The sequence below is a fragment of the Echiichthys vipera genome, assembly GCF_963691815.1.
Source record: "Echiichthys vipera genome assembly, chromosome: 14".
In the NCBI taxonomy this organism is placed as follows: domain Eukaryota; kingdom Metazoa; phylum Chordata; class Actinopteri; order Perciformes; family Trachinidae; genus Echiichthys; species Echiichthys vipera.
The window spans coordinates 17,046,139-17,064,476 of record NC_139839.1 but is presented as its reverse complement, the minus strand read 5'-3'; the positions used below and the strand labels follow the sequence as shown (position 1 = coordinate 17,064,476).

At 41.3% G+C, this 18,338-nt stretch overlaps 1 protein-coding gene across 2 annotated transcripts in view; it reads left to right on the top strand.

The window, feature by feature from the left end:
• Positions 1 to 11,327, top strand: part of sipa1 (signal-induced proliferation-associated 1) — a 34,776-nt gene extending 23,449 nt beyond the window's left edge. The window contains exons 8-16 of one of the 2 annotated variants that reach the window (XM_083926956.1): positions 311 to 917; positions 1,005 to 1,279; positions 1,943 to 2,344; positions 3,808 to 3,934; positions 4,049 to 4,172; positions 5,278 to 5,376; positions 6,538 to 6,610; positions 8,140 to 8,218; positions 10,029 to 11,327. In XM_083926956.1, coding sequence (XP_083783082.1) covers positions 311 to 917; positions 1,005 to 1,279; positions 1,943 to 2,344; positions 3,808 to 3,934; positions 4,049 to 4,172; positions 5,278 to 5,376; positions 6,538 to 6,610; positions 8,140 to 8,218; positions 10,029 to 10,172 — 1,930 coding nt within the window. In that variant the 3' untranslated portion in view covers positions 10,173 to 11,327. Of the gene's footprint in view, positions 1 to 310; positions 918 to 1,004; positions 1,280 to 1,942; positions 2,345 to 3,807; positions 3,935 to 4,048; positions 4,173 to 5,277; positions 5,377 to 6,537; positions 6,611 to 8,139; positions 8,219 to 9,931 lie in introns of both variants that reach the window. The other variant, XM_083926957.1, reaches the window with a different exon arrangement.
• Positions 11,328 to 18,338: the final 7,011 nt, after the last annotated feature.

The following is an 18,338-nucleotide window of genomic DNA, read 5'->3' as shown; positions in this document are numbered from 1 at the left end:
TTGTTAAGTTATGAAAAGATTAGGGCTTTCAGGAAAAGACACAAAAATAGTTTTAATAGTTTTCATAGTTTACTCCCCGCGTCATTCATGATATCCATGTAAATCAACATAAAGTCGGGTGTTTTAATGTGCACTCTTACGCTTGGGTCTCATATGTCATAGTAGAGCAGGAGGAAACACAAATTTGTGAAATGTTTGTAATTCTGAAGAGCGCAACACAACAAGTCAAGCACTGAAAAATAAGACATTGATCGAATGTTTCTGTTCTCTCTCTCACTCTGTCATTCCCGTTTTTCTCTCTCCCTCTCAGGGTGGCTGTGACACGCTCTAAAGACATGCCTCTATTTGGTCCGCTATTCCCTAAGGGGGCCCGATTCCCTCGCTCGCCTGCCTTCAGAGACTTCCTCTTGGCGAAGGCAGTGAATGCTGAAAACGCTGCGGAGAAGTCAGAGAAGTTCCGCTCAATGGCCACCCGCACGCGGCAGGAATACCTGAAGGACCTGGCCGAAAACTATGTGACCACCACCCCCATTGACTCCTCGACCAAGTTTCCCCTGCTCTCTCTTGGAGGCAAGCGCAAAGACAAGCTGAAGGGCGCCAAAGGAGCGGAGCTGCACAGTGCCGGGGCGCTGGTGTGGGCTGTGATGGTCAACGGCGGAGATGATGGGGAGTTCGGAGAGCACAGGCTCCCGTGTCTGCTCGGGGTGTCAGCTGAGTCAGTGGTGCTTATTGAGAGGTGCACACGCAAGGTGGTGTTTAACTGCTCCTGTCGAGATGTCATCGGCTGGAAGGCAGTGACAGAGGCGAAGGAGGGGGGGCCCTGCTTGGATATCTTCTACGAGCGCGGGGAGTCGGTGTCAATCAGTGTGACGGAGAGCCAGGCGGAGGATATACGAGAAGTGGTGCAGAGGCTAGAGGTGGGTGATTGTGTCCGGATTTCAAGTCTTGCAGTGGGTGTTTTTTTTATCTCTATGATTCATCTTTCCTCTCCTGCTCATCCGCAGCTGGTGACGCGGGGCTGCGAGGCCCTTGAGGTCACCCCCCTGCGTGACGGGGTCGGGCAGCCCGGCTTCCTCATGAACGAGGAGGGCTTTGTGACGGAGCTGCAGCGGTTCTGCTATGCTGAGAGCGGGGGCCTGCAGCTGTGGGCTCGCGTGGTGCGGTTGTGCGGACACTCCTTGGTTCACCTGAGCCCCGAGGAGAGGACCAGGCTGCTCCGCACCGCGCACAAGATCCACATCACTGTCATCCCTCCGGACGAGAACGGCAAGCCTCGCAGGTGGGGGGAGGATTCAGATATGAGGAGGAGGAGAGAGAGAGAACACAAACACACAGCATCTCAAGTGTATGAAGCACGTGTAGTTGTCCCAGTGAGGGGGTGAGAGGGAGTTTGACAGCAAATAAGGAGCAGAGGGTTAGTGGGACGAGTCAGTTCTGTAAAATGAGAGCAGTGCCATTATAGGGTCATTCTGCTGTTGGTGACGGCCCGCAGTCAGTGTCACACCAGCTGGCTAACAACCCATCAATCCCTCTAATGATCTTTAATCACACTGGCACAGGCTGTCCCATTGTTTACAGCACACTTTCCACTCAGCTGAATGGCAGAAACAGCTGTGGACAGAATAGTTTAAATAAATAAAGACCAATATTAAAGTGGACTCCTCTGCCACTCTTAACTTTGAGTCATTTCATTTCTGAAATGCTTGTTCTGTGACAACAAAGCACAAATTGCCAAAAAAAAAAAGATGTCATAAATCTTGATAGGAAGTGGGGCTCTGTGATCTCGAAGGACAAAGACAAATATAGAGCTTTTTTCCATCTTGTCTTAGTTTTTGGCGTCTAGAATAATTTATGACTCAACAGTGCAATGACAATCTGGCCGACAGAGACAGGCGCGATGGCTTCCTTTTTACTAAGTATGCTGTTGTTTTGTGTTCCGCAGAAGTTTCTCCGAGCTGTACCAGAAAGCCATCAAGGACGCAGAGTGTAAACCCGGCGAGGATCAGTCCGGAGAGGCCTGGGTGCTGGACGAGAGGGAAGAAGACGAGGAAGAGGAGGAGGAGGAGGAGGAAGTGAAAGAGGACAAGCTGAAGGCGAGTGGGGTCAATGAAGCGGACATGACGGTGGTGCAGGTGGAGGCCGAAGAGGGCGAAGGGAAGCTGTGTGATGAAGGGCGAAGTGAGAGAAGTCATGGCTCGCTCCTCACGCCGCCTTGCTTACCTTTGTTACGGGCCACTTCTCTGCAGGACCAACCGGCCAATCAGAGCCAGGAGGGCAGCGGCTCGCAGCTCACACGCAGCTGCTCTTTGGAGAGACACCCATCCTACAGGGATACATGTGATGGGTGAGTGTTAATGAAGCTCATGTCACACTTCAGTTAAACTGCGTATGAGCATTATAGAGAAATAGATAGAGACAGCAAAGAAATGCTTTTTTGTGAGATTTTATAATATTTCTGGTTACATCTGCACGGTGGGGGACCATCAGGTAAAAGGCTTCTTAAATCATCCAACATGACTAAAAATGTCTTCACACTGAAGCTGACTCATCACAATTTAATCTCAGTGCGTCACTTTTCCTGCAAAGGACAAGGCACGGAGAAGGTCACCCAGCAATGTGTCACTCTCCCTCACAAGTTTTTAATTAGAAAATTCACTTAAATGTTCCTTTTTTAATTTTAAAGCTTTTTTTGTTTTTGTTCTGTCAACCAATAAGACAGGTATTAAAAACAGAAAACACAAAAAGTGAAACACGATGCAATAATACAATCCTGAAGACATAAAAAATAGTATAATACTAGTATTAAAACAAGTTGAAAAACAAGGGTGATAAAACGAAACAAAAGCCATAAAACAGATAGGAGAAATTTAAAATAACTACAAAATCACAACAATGGTGCAATATCGGAAAATTGGATCCGTTTCATAAAACTATCAAAAGTAGCATGTCTCATTTGAGATATCCAAACCTTTTGGTGCGTAACAACAGAAAGTTGCTCCACCAAACTTTTTGTCAGTCATTTTTGGTGCATAGATAATGCCAGTGCAGGATGTCCAATGGGAACAGTTTAGAACAAGTGCTAAACCATATAATGCCTTAAAAACAAGTAAAATAATTAAACGTTGAACATTACAGGTAGCCAGATCGTTAACTCCTCAGTTGTTTGAATTTAAACGTTCAGTGCATTAAAGTTGACAGCAAGTCGAGTAAATGACACCAAGAAAGCACATTTGTTTCCATTAAACAATCACTTATATTAATGGTCAGCACTTTGCATTATTTCCTCATCCTCTTGAGTATCCACTTCTCTGACGCTCACACCAAAGTTTGCCAAGTATTAAGCTCCGGGGAGAGAGAACGTCAAAGCAGCAGGACATGTTTGTATCTGCCCGACTTATAATATTAAGCAGAGCGGTGGGTTTCTCTCTGAGAACTCCAAAAAAGCCACAACAGCTTGAAGAGGAAATTGTGCATGAAGAAAATATTCATGAGGATATTATGAAACACTGCCGCTCGCCAAAATTAATTTGACTGCTCCTTATTGTCACGGAAAGCAGAACTGAATAATTTGACCAAAACCACTTCAGATATGATATTTTTGATGGATAAATCTGTGAGCGCAGGATAGCAAAAACATCAATCAGGCCTAAATCTAAGCCATCCTGGAGATTACTTGTCTAAGTGCTCCAGTTTCTGTTTTGACCTCTGGATTGGATAAAATAAAATGTCACAAAGCATCAACAGCAGATTTGCTTTGTGTGTCTCTCCCACCACCACCACATCTCTCCCTCACCGCTGGGTGTACAGGCACGTGTACGACAACGTGGGGCTGAAGGGGGAACGCCACATCTATGAGAACGCCGGCGAGCTGAGAGACGCCACACCTGATCTGATCCTGGCTGTCAAACCCAAGGTGCCCCTGGAGGACGAACAGGTGACAGACTGAGACGAGCGGACATCTGAGTGGTTTCTCTCCCTGCGTCTCCATCTCCTCTCTGACAGTGTCGTTTCCCCTCTCTATCTTTATCTTCATCTCTTATGTCTTCAGTTCACGGGCGCTGAGTTTGGCGATGACAAAGCTTCGGTGAGTGACCCGTCTTCCCGGTTGTCGTGTTTAGACCGAGCTGAAAGAAATTCCCGAGCCCTGAGTCTTCATAACTCCATCACCAAGAGTAAGTACTCCCCTATTCCCTTCTGGTTTTTAAACTTTACAATGAAATATTTATATACTTATAATATATTTATAATCCCCTTAATAAAAGGATGTTAAATAAAAGAAAATGTGTGTAAATGAATAAGGAGACATAGAGCATAAAGAGGTATTATGACCCTGATCAGGGACTCAAACAAAGCTCTATTCTTAGACACAACATCTGACACGACTGCTCAAATGATGCCAAAATGGAGCAATTACACATGTTGAAAAATAATCTTTGCCTGATTTAAGTCCTTTTTTCCTGATTTTTTTCTGCCTTAAACCCCTCTCTTCATTATCCTCCCTCTGCTCCCCACTGCATCCCCTTTGTCCCTCCTCTCTCATCCACGCTGCTCCCTATCCCACTAATCTAATATCACCCCTGCTTTGCTGCCACCCCCTGCCAGGGCTGGGATAAAAGGGGGACAGATGGGTAGTGGGAGGGGTGGAGTTTTTAGGCAGCCCCAAATCAAGGAGCCCCTCTTACGCCATCTGCTCTCCCTCCGCAGAGATTATGAGTCTCATCATTTAACCACCATAAGAGCATACTTGCTCATCCTCTCATCTAATTCTTCTGATTTTTGTGGGGCGGCCTCTAAAGCCTCTGATTGTTTTGCGTCACGTTCTTTCACAGGGAGTCTGTTAAATGTGTCACAACTTTTCAACTAAATATCAAATTCACGGCCTTAATAGACCTCAAACAGGAACAATTGTAGCTTCTCAGATGTCATATTTTAATTGTTTTGTTTTTATTAAATTAATTTACAAAAATGATGTAATACAAATTATATTTAGGTCATTGTCTTACAGTCTTACTGTATTGTATTGTGTATTGTATCTTAGTATGCTGCCTTAAATTTCCTTTTAACCAAGGTCAAAAAGATCTTACAAAGCCAGAAACATCATTCAGTGAAACCTGCAGGCTCCCTACATGCACCATTACATCTCCTTGTCCTGAGTCTGTCCTGCATTAATGCAGCAGCACCCCCCAGTGGTGGCCCTTTGTTATTGTGCAATGGTTGCTCTAAAGTCTGCAGTCCCAACTGTTCTTGCCGTATAAGAAAGCTTGTTCAATCTTTCAGTTCTCTCAGAGACGACAGATTCGACTGAGGAGGAGTGGCAGTCCATAGCTGACCTGGCCACAGCCTGCCGCAGCATCCTGGAGGCTTTGTCACGAGAGGGTGAGGAACTTTTTTATATATGCACACCTCACTTACAGCAAAATAATACAGTGACAGGAATGTTTACAATACATGACCAAAAGTATGTTGACACCCCATGAAAACACATGCAAATAGATACAACACAAGCAAATGAAGAAACAACTTCACCAACTCGACGACGACACACAAAAACAACACTAAAACATAATGCACACGGTTGGGCCATGCAGCGCCGTCTGTGCATTATGAATTTTGTGTTTATTTTAACATTGTGCTCACATGATTCCGATATAATAATAATAATGATAATAATAATAATACATTTGAGTTATAGAGTGCTACTCTAAAAGACGCTTTACAAAAGTTAAAATAGAAAACAACGCACTAAAAAAGTAGAACACACAACATTAATCCCACAATAAAGATCTTTTCAAAATGTGAGGCTTAACCTTGGTTTAGCCTTTTGCTTATTATTATAATATCTGAATCATGCCGACACAATGATGGATAGCTGACTTCAGTAGGGAAGTGAAAGGGACTGCAGATGAATATGATCCTGCATGGCTAAATCTGACACGTTTACATGATGGACTCAAAGTGATCATATTAATTAATGTGCCTACCCCTTTCTTCAATAAAATAAACTTAAATATAACTTCATAAATGATTAGCAGCGCTTTTTTCTAAATGATGTGTTGTCTAACTGGTAAAGGTGTTTCTTCATTTGCTGGTGTTTCTATCTGCATGTGTTTTCTTAATTTGTGTTGAGCTCTCAGGGCGACTGTAGTTCTTCACAGTTTGGGCCCCTTTCTTCACAGTGATGTTTTAGACAGTAGTGCTTCCAGCTTTGTGGCAACAACTGGAAAAAGGGCTGTGTCTGTTTTAACCTGACAATGCCCCTGTGAGCAGTGAGGTCCATATGGAAATGTTTTTTCTGAGTTTGGTCTGGAAGAACTTGACTGGCTGGCACAGAGGCCTGACCGCAACCCCACCTGACTGAATGGAAGTAAATTCCTGAGGCTTGTTTCCAAAATGTCTTCCTAGCAAATAGATTTTGGAGTGAAATGTTCAGCAATCACATTTGGGTGTAATGTCCGGGTGTCCACATACCTTTGGCCACATCGTGGTACGTATGGCTACTTTAAATGATAATAATGTGGATAATGTTCTTCAACACAGACCGTAAAGCTGGAGACCCCTCGCAAGCAGGAGCGGACCAGACGGACGGCAAGCTGAAAGACTCAAAGGAAAAGTGGGTTGCTATACAGTACACTCAGGGTGAAGCAGGCAGTTCAATATCTCTGTAGTTAGTCACTTGGTTTTCTTTTTGTCTGAACCATTGCCCACGTCCCTTTTTCTCTGCTCCTCTTCTTTCTTCCCTCTCAATTATTTCGACTTTATCAGCCACATCCAACATTTTGAGTCAATGTGAAGGTTTCTTTCCCCCATAAAGAGAGCTCTCTCGCTGACTCAGAGATGCACTTATGCAGACACAAATGCACACACAGCGTGTCTGACTCACTGCTGTTGTCACCTTTCTGTAAAACTCCCGCTCTGATCAATTTTATTTCTGTTTTACACTTTTTCAAGACCCTTGGTCGCCTTGTTTTTCTCCCCCATGCTGTGTCTGAACATCCACAGCGTGCAGAACTATTTGCCAAAAGCAAAAGAGAAAATAACTCAATAAAAAATAAGCAAACACCTACGTGAAACGATTCTTAAGAAGAAGTCCCGAGTATTTACAGGCACTGTTTATATCCACCCACGTACTGTAGAGGTCAGCACTCTTTTAACCGTTAAAGTTGTAGTCCATAAGATTTTCATCTATTTAATCATCTCTTAAGTTCCTATCTATCAAAGAGTGAGTTGAAACAATGGTGATTGATCATATGACCCACTAATGAAAGCACTTGTATGTTCCCTTTTTGCAAAAATGACAATATCTGTGTCTGTGGCGACATTCCCCGGCTATATGTAAATGTGTTAGTGCATTAATGTTAGTGACGCTGCTAACAGCGGTTGATCTGTCGGCCGAGATCGTCACTAATGGTTATGCTGCGTTCACCTGTAATCGGAAATCGGGAACCTCAACTTCTCGGTCAGGCTTGTAGTAGGAGCAGAAGTGTAATAGGAACGTGTGTGTGGATTGATTTAAGAGAGGAACATGTGAAACATCATAAGATGGAGAAGAACAGGGATACTCAATATCACCTCTCATCAGCACCTGTTTGGGAACCCGGACTCAATAATTATTACAACACATTTTTCTTTTTCTTTTTTGTAGTACTTAGGCTACCAAACTGCCAACCTCTTTCAAGAGAATGATGCCTTCAAATACTGTTTGCACTTTTGAATAACAAAATGTGCCATTTGATTTATTTGAAAAGGATTATCACGCTGTTCACATCCCCCAAGAGCATTGTTATGTATAACTGCAGTGGATGGGATGACTATACTTACTGACAATGAGTCTGCCTGTCACCTAAACAATTACTGAGCACTACAGGTTTCGTTAAAGGCAGAAGGGGCAATATTTTGTGCTGTGAGGTTGCCACAGTGACAGACGGCTGCGCAACCAATCAAGCAAGCAAATTGAAAAGTTTAGGGAGGTGATATAACAGAAATACAATAAAAACCTTTCAATAAAATGCACCAGTGAACACATTCTCCTTGTCGATTTGTTGCTTGGAAAAACCGAAACCATTTATGCATTCTCTGATTACAAACCGTCCCATTCTGTATTTGCTTTTGACGAAGCGTCACTGCCTCTCTTTGTTGCAGTGACTCTCCAGGCCACCTAGAAGAGAAGGTGTCGCAGCTGGAGTCCATGCTGAAGAGGCTGCAGGATGACCTGCAAAAGGTGCTTTGACTTTTCATGAATGTGTTTCTCTGTAATCATATTTTCAGTGAGCAGGTAGGAAAAAGCATTTGCATTGTTAAGCTTCAGTAACTGGAGCAAGATCATTTGTACTTTCTGATGCAGGCTCTTGCGTAGTACAAAGTCCTCCCGTGCGTCACAGCGGGTGCACTGTAGATGCATTAAATACAATAACACTCAAAAGGAATTTATTTATTCATACTTTTGTAAATTTGTACAGTAACATTTTAAATTTTTTTTTGTAATATTCCAATACCATACTTTAAAAAAACATGTACAACAACTCCTTTAATGCTGTTATCTATATTTTCTAGTACATTTCTACTAATGTGTGTATGTAGATGTCGAAGAATACTGTATGTGATGAACTACTTGTTCTTATTCTCATCCTCGGTAACAGCCGCTTGACAAAAAAAACAACTATTCTCAACACAAAGTCCACTCATGTTTCCAGAGCTTTCAACACATATCTCATGGCCTTCCTCAGCAGATGGAGGTCAGTCCGCAGCAGACAAGTGGACCTTGTGTTGAGAATTTTTGGTCAAGAGTGTATATGTCTCTGTGTGTACACATATATATATATAAACACAGTATTCCTTTCGATTATATGGAACTCTTTCAAATCAACCGTCTATGGACTCTCAAGAATAATGATATATGCCCATTTAGTGCTCAAATAATAATTGATTAGTTGATCAACAGGAAATTTGTTGTTTATGAAGAAAAAATGAAACAGTCTTTGGTTCCAACTTCTAGAATGTGAAGATTTGCTGCTTTTCTCTGTTTTATGTGAACAGTAAATTGAATATATTTGGGTTTTGGGCTGATGGTCGGACATAACAAGCAATTTAAAGGTCCCATATTGTAACAAGTGATTATAAAGCAGGTCGAGGTGCTGTATAAATACTGTGAAAGTATCAAAACACTCAATCCACAGAGAAATGCACACAGCCTATATTCAGAAACTGTGTCTTTAAACGAGCCGTCAGGACTTCTGTATATGTGACGTCACAACTACACTTTATGTAGGTAGAAAGTGCAGCTACGGTGATGTTACAGTCATTCCCCCGGCTGCAGTGAAGGTGCAGAGACACTGACCAAGAGGTGAAGAAGACCAAGAAATGCTTACCAATCAGAGCAGACTGTGCTTTTTTCGGGAGGAGGTCTTAAAGAGACAGGCGCTAAACAAAGCGTTTCAGACAGAGGGTAATTACAGGTATATTCAGACAGACAGTAAGAGAACAATAATGGGTTTATTTCAACATCAAAGCATGTTAACATGTTCCATTAGAAACGCAAAATACAAGTGAACCTGATAATAACCATGATATGGGACCTTTAAAGCTGTCAGGACAATTGTGATGGGCATTTTTAACTTTTTTTTGAGATTTTATAGGTCAAATAATTAATTTAAAGTCATTGTCAGATTATAAATAATGGAAATAATCACTGATTGTAAACAGCTATAAAAGTGATGAATTGCTAACGTCTAATCAACAGCCTTAAACCCAAAGCACTGAGACTACTGTCATTAAATCTGAACTACTATGATTAAATAAATTATCAGTTCAGTGACTAATTGGTTCAGTATTTTTTTAGATTGTGAGTTTCTTTCTCCCCACTGCAGCGTGATGTGCTTCTCTACACTGTTTGTGTTGGTTTTTTTCAAGCTCTGTGTTTATGTGTGCCCACTAGTTTCCTTAAAGCCAACGCTGTACCTCGCTCCCCTCCCGTTCCTGCCACAGCGATCTGAGCGACGGCTTTTGTTTTGTTGTGTGCCGATGTCTTTCAGGAGAAGGAGGACAAGGCGGTGCTGCAGGCCGAGGTGCAGAGCCTCAGGCAGAACAACCAGCGGCTGCAGGAGGAGTCGCAGAGCACAGTGGCTCGCCTCATCAAAGTCACCGAGCTGCTGTGCAACGTCAACAAGCCCTGTTAGCTTCACCACTGCACGCACAAAACACACAAATCAGCAGAAAGATGCAAATGGTACAACGCGCTTGTATGCTCAGTATACTTATTTTGTTAGTACATATTTGCAAAGGCAGACACGCACGCATCCTCTTCAATCTGTGTGTTACCACAGTCTCAATCCTGAATCCTAGACCTGCCGGTTGGTGAGGCAGTATGCAAATCAACTCTTAAAAAAGAAAGAAATGACATTTCCAACATCCCATGACCTTCACAGACTGACCGGTTTGCAGCTCTCAGGCTCCTGCGTTGGTTGTGCTATGCCAGACTGGTCCTCTTGGTGTGTATGATACCGTATGTGCGTTGGATGTGTGCCGCATGTATGCGTGCGTGTGTGTCTGTATGTGTGCATCTCTTACTGTACCTTTGCTTCAAATACTTGACAAGCTGGGCTGAATAGCACTTGCATAAAAAGTGGCAATGAAGACTGAGAGACACTGTATAGCATGTTCGGTGGTGTCTTATCTGAAATGACCAAAAGTGTATATATATATCAACAATAATATATGTGAACAGTAGTATTTGCTATCCTCTCTGCCAGACGTGTAGTTGCAATGCCTGAGTGTGGTTCTGCCCCGGCGCTGATAGCGTGGAAGGCCTTGAAACTAAACACAACAAGAAAAAAAAGGGAACATGACAATGACAAGCCTGTAGGCAGCCTTCTACTTCAAAAGATGTGATGATGCTAGCTGACTGGCCTTAGTGCAAGGCCTGATACGTAAGGACGTCATCCGCCCTCTTCACTTCTCAGTAGTACTGTACTTTAAACTCTGGAGTTATAAGGAAGAGACGATATTTTAAAATAAATGTACATAAAAAGGACCTAAACTGGAAATGTCAACAACAAAAAAAACGAACTGAGCATGCGTGTTCCTCCTGACAGTATGAAAGCAGTGTTAGAGCGATACTGAAAAGGGTGATACCTCTCCTGAAGACGCAGACAGTGGCAGGAAAAGAGCTGCTGCAGCTTCCTTCAATGATTGCCTGTAGCTGTTTTCTTCTAACCTCACTATTGTAGCAGCCATACTGTAGAAGATCTCCTGCTGGCCTGAACCACAAAATGCCAAAAGGCAGCTTTCAAAATAGCTTTAGGTGTCAGAATAAAACACCTTGAACTAATAGTGAAATACAGAATATTGTATTTAAATATGTTTTGTGTTTGGCGGATGTCTACAGTGACTATTTTGGGTAATTGTTTAGTATGGCTTGTGAGTGGTAGCGATAAGGACAATAGGTGAAATCTTACCATTCCACCCTGATGTGTGTTTGTGTGTATTTCTGTGTCGTTCTGCACTTTTTTTTGTAAAATCAGCACTGGACAGGGCACATATTGTACTTCATTTAGCCCAGGTTGTCTTGCTCAACATAAGAAGGTGGATAAGATCTCATCCCCTTGACACCACCTTTACCTCACCTTTTTGTGTCCACTGCTGATGGCGCCAATAAAAAAACATGTGTTTAGAGGAGTCGGACTGCTTCTCCTCAGTGCCAACGAAAAAAAGCCCCGGCAGCTCTCCTGAATCTTACCGAAATCAAACAGGACTGATCACAAACTAAACTCCAACGAAAAAGGGATGCCAAATGTTCACCTGTCAGTCAGACTCTCTTGTTTCTTGTACAAACTTCCTCTTGTAATTTTATTTTAGAGTCACTGTGAATACCTGGTACCAGCATATTAAGATACAGTATATACAGAATAAATTATGAATCTAAACTTTAGCAGTATGTGGAGATACTGTATGTACAGTTGAACTGTTCCATGTTACTTAGTGCATTGGGTTGTGTATGCCCTCCTTTTGCAGGATGATTATGCAGAAGTGTTAATCGTGGCCAACGCAGGTGTACTCTTTCATCTCCTTCACATGCTGAAGCCTCATGACTGAACAGGGAGAGGGGTGGTGTGAGAAGACCTGTTTTACTGTGTCTTGTATAGTTATTTAGATTGTAGGAGGTTGGTCAAGCATGAGAATGTGCCAAGCAACTTCCAAGCTCCCCTCTGTATGTGTGTGTATGTATAAAAATGTAACTTATTAATCATGCAAATGTGGATTTTCTTGTAGCTGTTTAAACTGGAGGGAAGTCTTGAGGAAAAAATGTGAAATAGGGCAGGAAAGGAAAGGTGGACTTGGTTAAATATTTTTTTTGTAGAAGACCAACAATATGACATGACAACATACTATCTGGAAATCTTGCTAAATGCGACTATGGTTCTTATTATCACTCTACTACTTAGCTATTTCAGCTATAGCTTGTACACATTTAGTAAGGTTTTATAACACCATGAGGTACGCCTTAATGAGTGAAACTTTTTTCAGAATGGATGGTCAAACTGGTCATACTGGTGTTATGTGAAGGCGTATTTCTCTGACTTTGTGCCTACCAGAAAATGTAATGTATTCTTACCCAGCTTAGTGATTTATTTGTCTTTTGTTGCACTTGCTGAGTTCTTTTTTCTTCTTTGTAGCAGATGAAGGATTTTCTAAGACACCGTCACAACATCTGGTCTTTCATCTGCCGTGCGAGGAAAAGTCACTGAGTAACACATGATCCGAAAGAACAGATGATGACGATAATAATGATGATAATTATAATAATAATAATAATAATAATAATAGATGTGTTGTTGGTCTGAAGAATCACTGAAGCTCAATGAGTAACCACCGCTTGTTCGAAGAAGTAAGACGGCAAATATATGCTTTTTAAAGGAGAGTTAAAAGGAAAAAGCTGAAATGACTGATGATGCATTGAAATCAAGTTGAAGTTGAAATGAATGTGTTGAATGGCGTATGCTTCCTCTAAGGGATGATTATTTTGGTATTTAAATATTTAAAAATAAATTGTCTCAGAAAATCCAACAGAGTATTTAAAAAAATAATGTGATTGTGGCTGAATGACCTTGAAGGGACAAAAAAAGGGGGGGGGGGGTGCAACAATTTGGAAATTACACCCACTACATCTACTTCACCTAATCTGAAAAGGTGTCCATACAGATTTTGTATATTTTTAAATTGCCCAGAGGTAGAAAATATCATACACATTTGTGTTTCTGCCTTTAAGATGTCGTAATGATGGTGGGAGGTATTTATCATTCTGTTTGTGGAACATAAACAACTACAGACAAAAAACAAAAAGAAAATGGCTGGAGTGAGAATTCAGAGTTCATTTGACACAAGATGTAGGGGTAGGATTTATAGATTTATCAAGAGAGCTATGACTATTATCTCATGTCTTTATTGATTTGCGTAACTGAAATCAGGAGCTAGAATAGAAAAAGTCTTTCGCAATTAGACCCTCTTGGGAATTTATGATGTCGTAGGATGTAAACTAATGAAGGAATCGTAGGAATATAATATGGTGAGGAGCTAGAGATGACTCTGTTGACTACAGGGAGTACATCTTTATTTGTCCAGGAGCACAACTTCTAGGAATCTAACATCCTGGACTGGAGCTGAAAGCCTGAAAGCAGGAAGAAACCGTTTTCAGGTCTGACAGCAACAACATGATGTGTCTCAGACTGAGGTTGTGACCAAATCAGATTAGCTGAAAAGAAAAGAATGTAAAAGTCAGTTGACAAAGCACAAGAAATATGTATAAATGGAAACTTACCCACAGTACTGTACTGTGAACTACAGTATGTGGAAAGAAGCAGGCTCCTGAAAACACCCGGCTTCTGCTTTAATTGAACTAGAAAATTAAGAGTCCATTTATATGGGTAGATTGGCTGTGCTTGAGGTACTTTTCTGGAATGATCTGGCTTAAAACTGCATTTAAACGGCAAATGACATCTCCAAACAAGAACGCAGCGTTACTTTAAAAATAGCAAACAGTGGACATAATAAGTCATGGTGAATCTTAGCCCTAGTGTGCTCTCTACAGCCAGAGTAGTGCTGGGTTCAGTCAGCAGCTGGTTATCTGCGGTGATGTTCCAGGTGTAAATCAATCCCAAAGCTGACAAAAACCCTGCAGCTCTGAGAAGAAGGATTAAAACCCACTTATCTCTTCACAATCTAACTGCTTCATGCTCTAGATCAAATCTTTTTGACATTTGAATCATGTTTCTAATCAAAAAAGTGTTTGCAGACGCTCATTAATAATAATATCCGTCTGAATGATCCAACATTGCTTTTGAAGGAACTTGACATCGATTTGAATGAGAGATTACTCTCTAACTTTAATGTAATTGTAATGCCATCAAGACTGTCAGCAAGAACTATTGATGCTGAGGATTATTAGGTGTTGAGAACTTATGGTGGACTGAAAATACATGTGTGGATTTGGGAGCTGGACGCTCTGTGACCATCAAACGTCACCAGCTTTTAACAGATTCAAGAAAAAGACAGTTTAACTTCCTGTTTGTCCCTTAGATCAGCTGAGCAAGCATGGTACGGCACCAGGCTCTCTCTGACCCTTCAAAACGCCACCGAAATAGCTATGAAGCCACGACACGTGTTTGTCGAGATATTCTCTGTTATTTAACATCCTACAGGGAACTGAAACATGCTGACAGAGTCAACTGAAGAACCTCTTCACTTTAATCTGGTTCAGGTTTTGTAATTATTAGACACACACTCTGGGCAACAGCCTTGGTCCTTGTTAACGTCCTGTCAGCTGACGTCATTGACATTCACTGCAACAGGAATCAAACTTGGACACATTTACAATGTTTACGTTTACAACTTTGAAAAGGTCTATATGGAAGAGAGCCATGTTAGCCGCACAGCATGCTATCGTTAGCTTAACAGTTTAACCTCCGAAATAAACACCATGACAGCATAAAAGTGGCTGAACTAACAGCTTACAGTTGAGCCTGTGTGTAGCAGCGTGACCAATAGAGAAGTTTGGCTTCTTCTACGTATACAAATTCCGGAAATTTAAAGAATTTGCTAATAGCGACCGGGGTCATCCCTATATTCCCCGGGTCCTACCCCGCCTGGAGAACAGTAAGACCCTTTTGGGAAAAAGGTTGCATAAGCTTATGCCTTCGCTGATTTAATTCAGCATTTTGTTAGGGTTAGGGGTTACGGCTAGAGGAATTCGGCACTGATTGTGGAAAAAATAACGGTAAATAATGATGGTCACATACAAAGCGGAAAACATAGGAACCAAGGAATCTTGGTATTACTTAACATGACTATAAAACATTTTAACAACATTTATAGGTCAGAAAAGACGGGAAAGCCTAATAGGTCCTCTTTAACATTAAAGGGTACATAGTGTGCTTAATTTCACGTGCATACTTGTATTTAAGGTTTCACATGTTTCACTGTTCAAAAAACACATTGTTTTTCTCAAACTGTCTGTCTGAATATGAATGGCACCTTTAGTTTAAAGACATCTAGACTGAGATTCAGTACCAAGATGTAAAAATGAAACCGGTCTGCAGCCCATACATACATTTAGATTTTTAGAGTGAGATGATACAGTTTTAAAACATTTTAAAATCCTGATTGGATGCACATTCCTGTCTCCCTGAATTGATACAGCATGAAGTAAGACAAATACACTTTCCGAAACTTGTTCCATGATCATAATCCAGCAGGACAACATCATGCAAACATTTGCCAGGACTCTATCCTCTGGAAGGCTTTCCTAAACACCAGCCGCAGAAAAACGCTTCATCTTCCCTGACCCTGACAGCAGGAGGAGAGCTGATGACAACAATGCGTCGGCCCATGTCTTTATTTGGGGTTGGAGCGCAGGACGTCTTCACTAGGGGCTATGTGTCACACACAGCCCAAGGGCTTAACGCCAGTTTGACTCATCCGTGTTCTGTAAATACAGAGGCCATGTGCTGGTGTGTGTGTGTGTGTGTGTGTGTGTGTGTGTGTGTGTGTGTTTAGACTCCTGGTTTGCAGGGTGTATATTGTATATTAAATGGCCAGGCCACTGTTGCCCCATACAATACCAGTATGAGCCCTAAATTCTCAAGACTGTGTTCCTGCCATAAATGAGAATTAACATGAATGATATGAGTCAGATTTCATAGTTTTGATCAATACTGTGCATCGACAGATACGAACAAATGATTTAAAAAAAAGTTTTTCCAAGAGCTGTTAAGACATACACCCAATGGTTTATTCATCCACGAAATACATTAACAGTTAAAGAAATGTCATGAATTGAACTCAAACCATTTAAAAGACAAAGCTTCCTCAAGTGCCTTGAAATTGTTGTATTCCATGCAACACGTATACGTGTTCAATACATTGCTGTGAGAAAAAAAAACATGTTTTATAAAGAAGGCAACCTGTTAATAAGTGATGCACCTCATATAACAAGCTATGTAGGTCAATGATAAACTAATCACAGAGTCCTCCCCTCTTGTCATAAACTCAGTTAAACATTAAGGAATAAAAAAACCCAGCACGCTGCAGTCTTACTGATGTTGTGTGAAGCTACTTTCACTTTTCTTGTGTCATTTTACTGAAGTGAAGGTCTCTTTTTAAGGTCTTAATTTTTAATAAGGGACATTAACCAGACTACTTTTACCATACAGTTTGCACTTTTACACAAAAGGGTTTGTGTACTTTCTTGTACTCTCTTGGAAACTGGCAGGGAGGATTATTAGCAGAGCCGCCTCAGCAGCAGTGTTTCTTAATCTTCACCCTGTTTCTGGAAGGTCTCCGTGTGACAAGAAGTCTTTGTTTCAACAGGCGGCAAGAAAGTCCCCTCACTTTTAAGAAAGAAAAGGGAAGAAACTAAGCGAAACCACTTGTATGATTGGCAAAAAGCGTAGGCGACCTTTAAATATATTTTCCTGTGCTCCTGAATTCTCAGTCAGTCTCAACAGAAACAATGTAACTGATTGGACGCAGGGGTCAGATTATTTTTTTTAAATGTAGTTAGTTACTGAATAGAAATTAAATGTTTTGATTTTAATGTACTTCAATGGATTACAACACTCTTTGATTCCTTCAAAATCAAGCATTTAAGAATCAAAATATTGCACCTGATACTAAAAACATGGACGCAGCCATAAACATTTGAATTCCACAAATATTCTTTTTTTCTCTCCTTAAATATCTCAATACATGTTCAATGCAATTAAAATGGATTATGCATATTCAGCATTTAACGCATTAGGTGCATTTACTCAAAATGCTGCTAATAAAAAACAAACTCCATTATCCATAAATCCTCGTAAAAACATTTTGATTTGATTAAATTTTATCAAGGATACTTTTCATATAGAGTAGGTCTAGACTAGGCGTTATTATTTATTTATGATTTAAAGAGACCCAACAATTCCCCCATGAACACAGAAGTACAAGTGATAATATAACTGTTATTTAATTAAACATTATTTCAAAAGTCATCTGAGAAATGTAATCTGTTATCTGTTACTTTCCAATCCTGATTTTAGCCTGGCACTGCATCATGGCATGATTCTTATATTGGGCTCAGGCCTGACTGTCCTGACCAGCAGCTATACTGTCTGCTAAAGTCTGGTACTGGTGTGGAATCTACAGTGGCCCTACTGGAAAAGGTAGAAGAACTCATTAGTCAGTGAGAACTCATTTCCTGTTAAAAGACCGACAGTCCGTCTGTCCAATCAGGTGTTTCATGACTTGCTGTTGAGTTTTATGATTTGTTGTTGTATTTTATGATTTGTTGTTGTTGGAAACTGACAGACTAGTGGCGCCCACCGCAATACACACGCTCTTCCACTGATCGACAATAGTTGGAGGTAACACACGAAAAAAAGCGCAGTAACACACCCTCAAAGGCAGAGAAGAACTGTTGAGCTGTTTCAAAAGCTGCTTCCCAAATGTTTTATGAGCAGGGGACATACATTCAACGTATTTATTTTAAGAAACACTGAATTGAACATAAGTTGTCTTTTGCACACTCCGCTCAAAGTTCACCTTCCCCTGCTCCATTCACACCTAATTAGATCAGGTGGAAGTTTGTATCACGTGCGTGTCATGTGTAGGGGCCTTAAGGGCACTTGACGTGCATGATTCTGTTCAAACTGACCAATAATGGTGATGAACGCTGTGTCGAGGGGCCCCCTGTGAATTTTTGGCCCCAACAGACCTTAGATTCGCCTCTGCATCTCAGCAGGGGACCACGAGCTCAAGCAGGCGGAGGTGTCATTTCTGTCCATTTCTTCTAATCAAGGAGTAGATTGTTG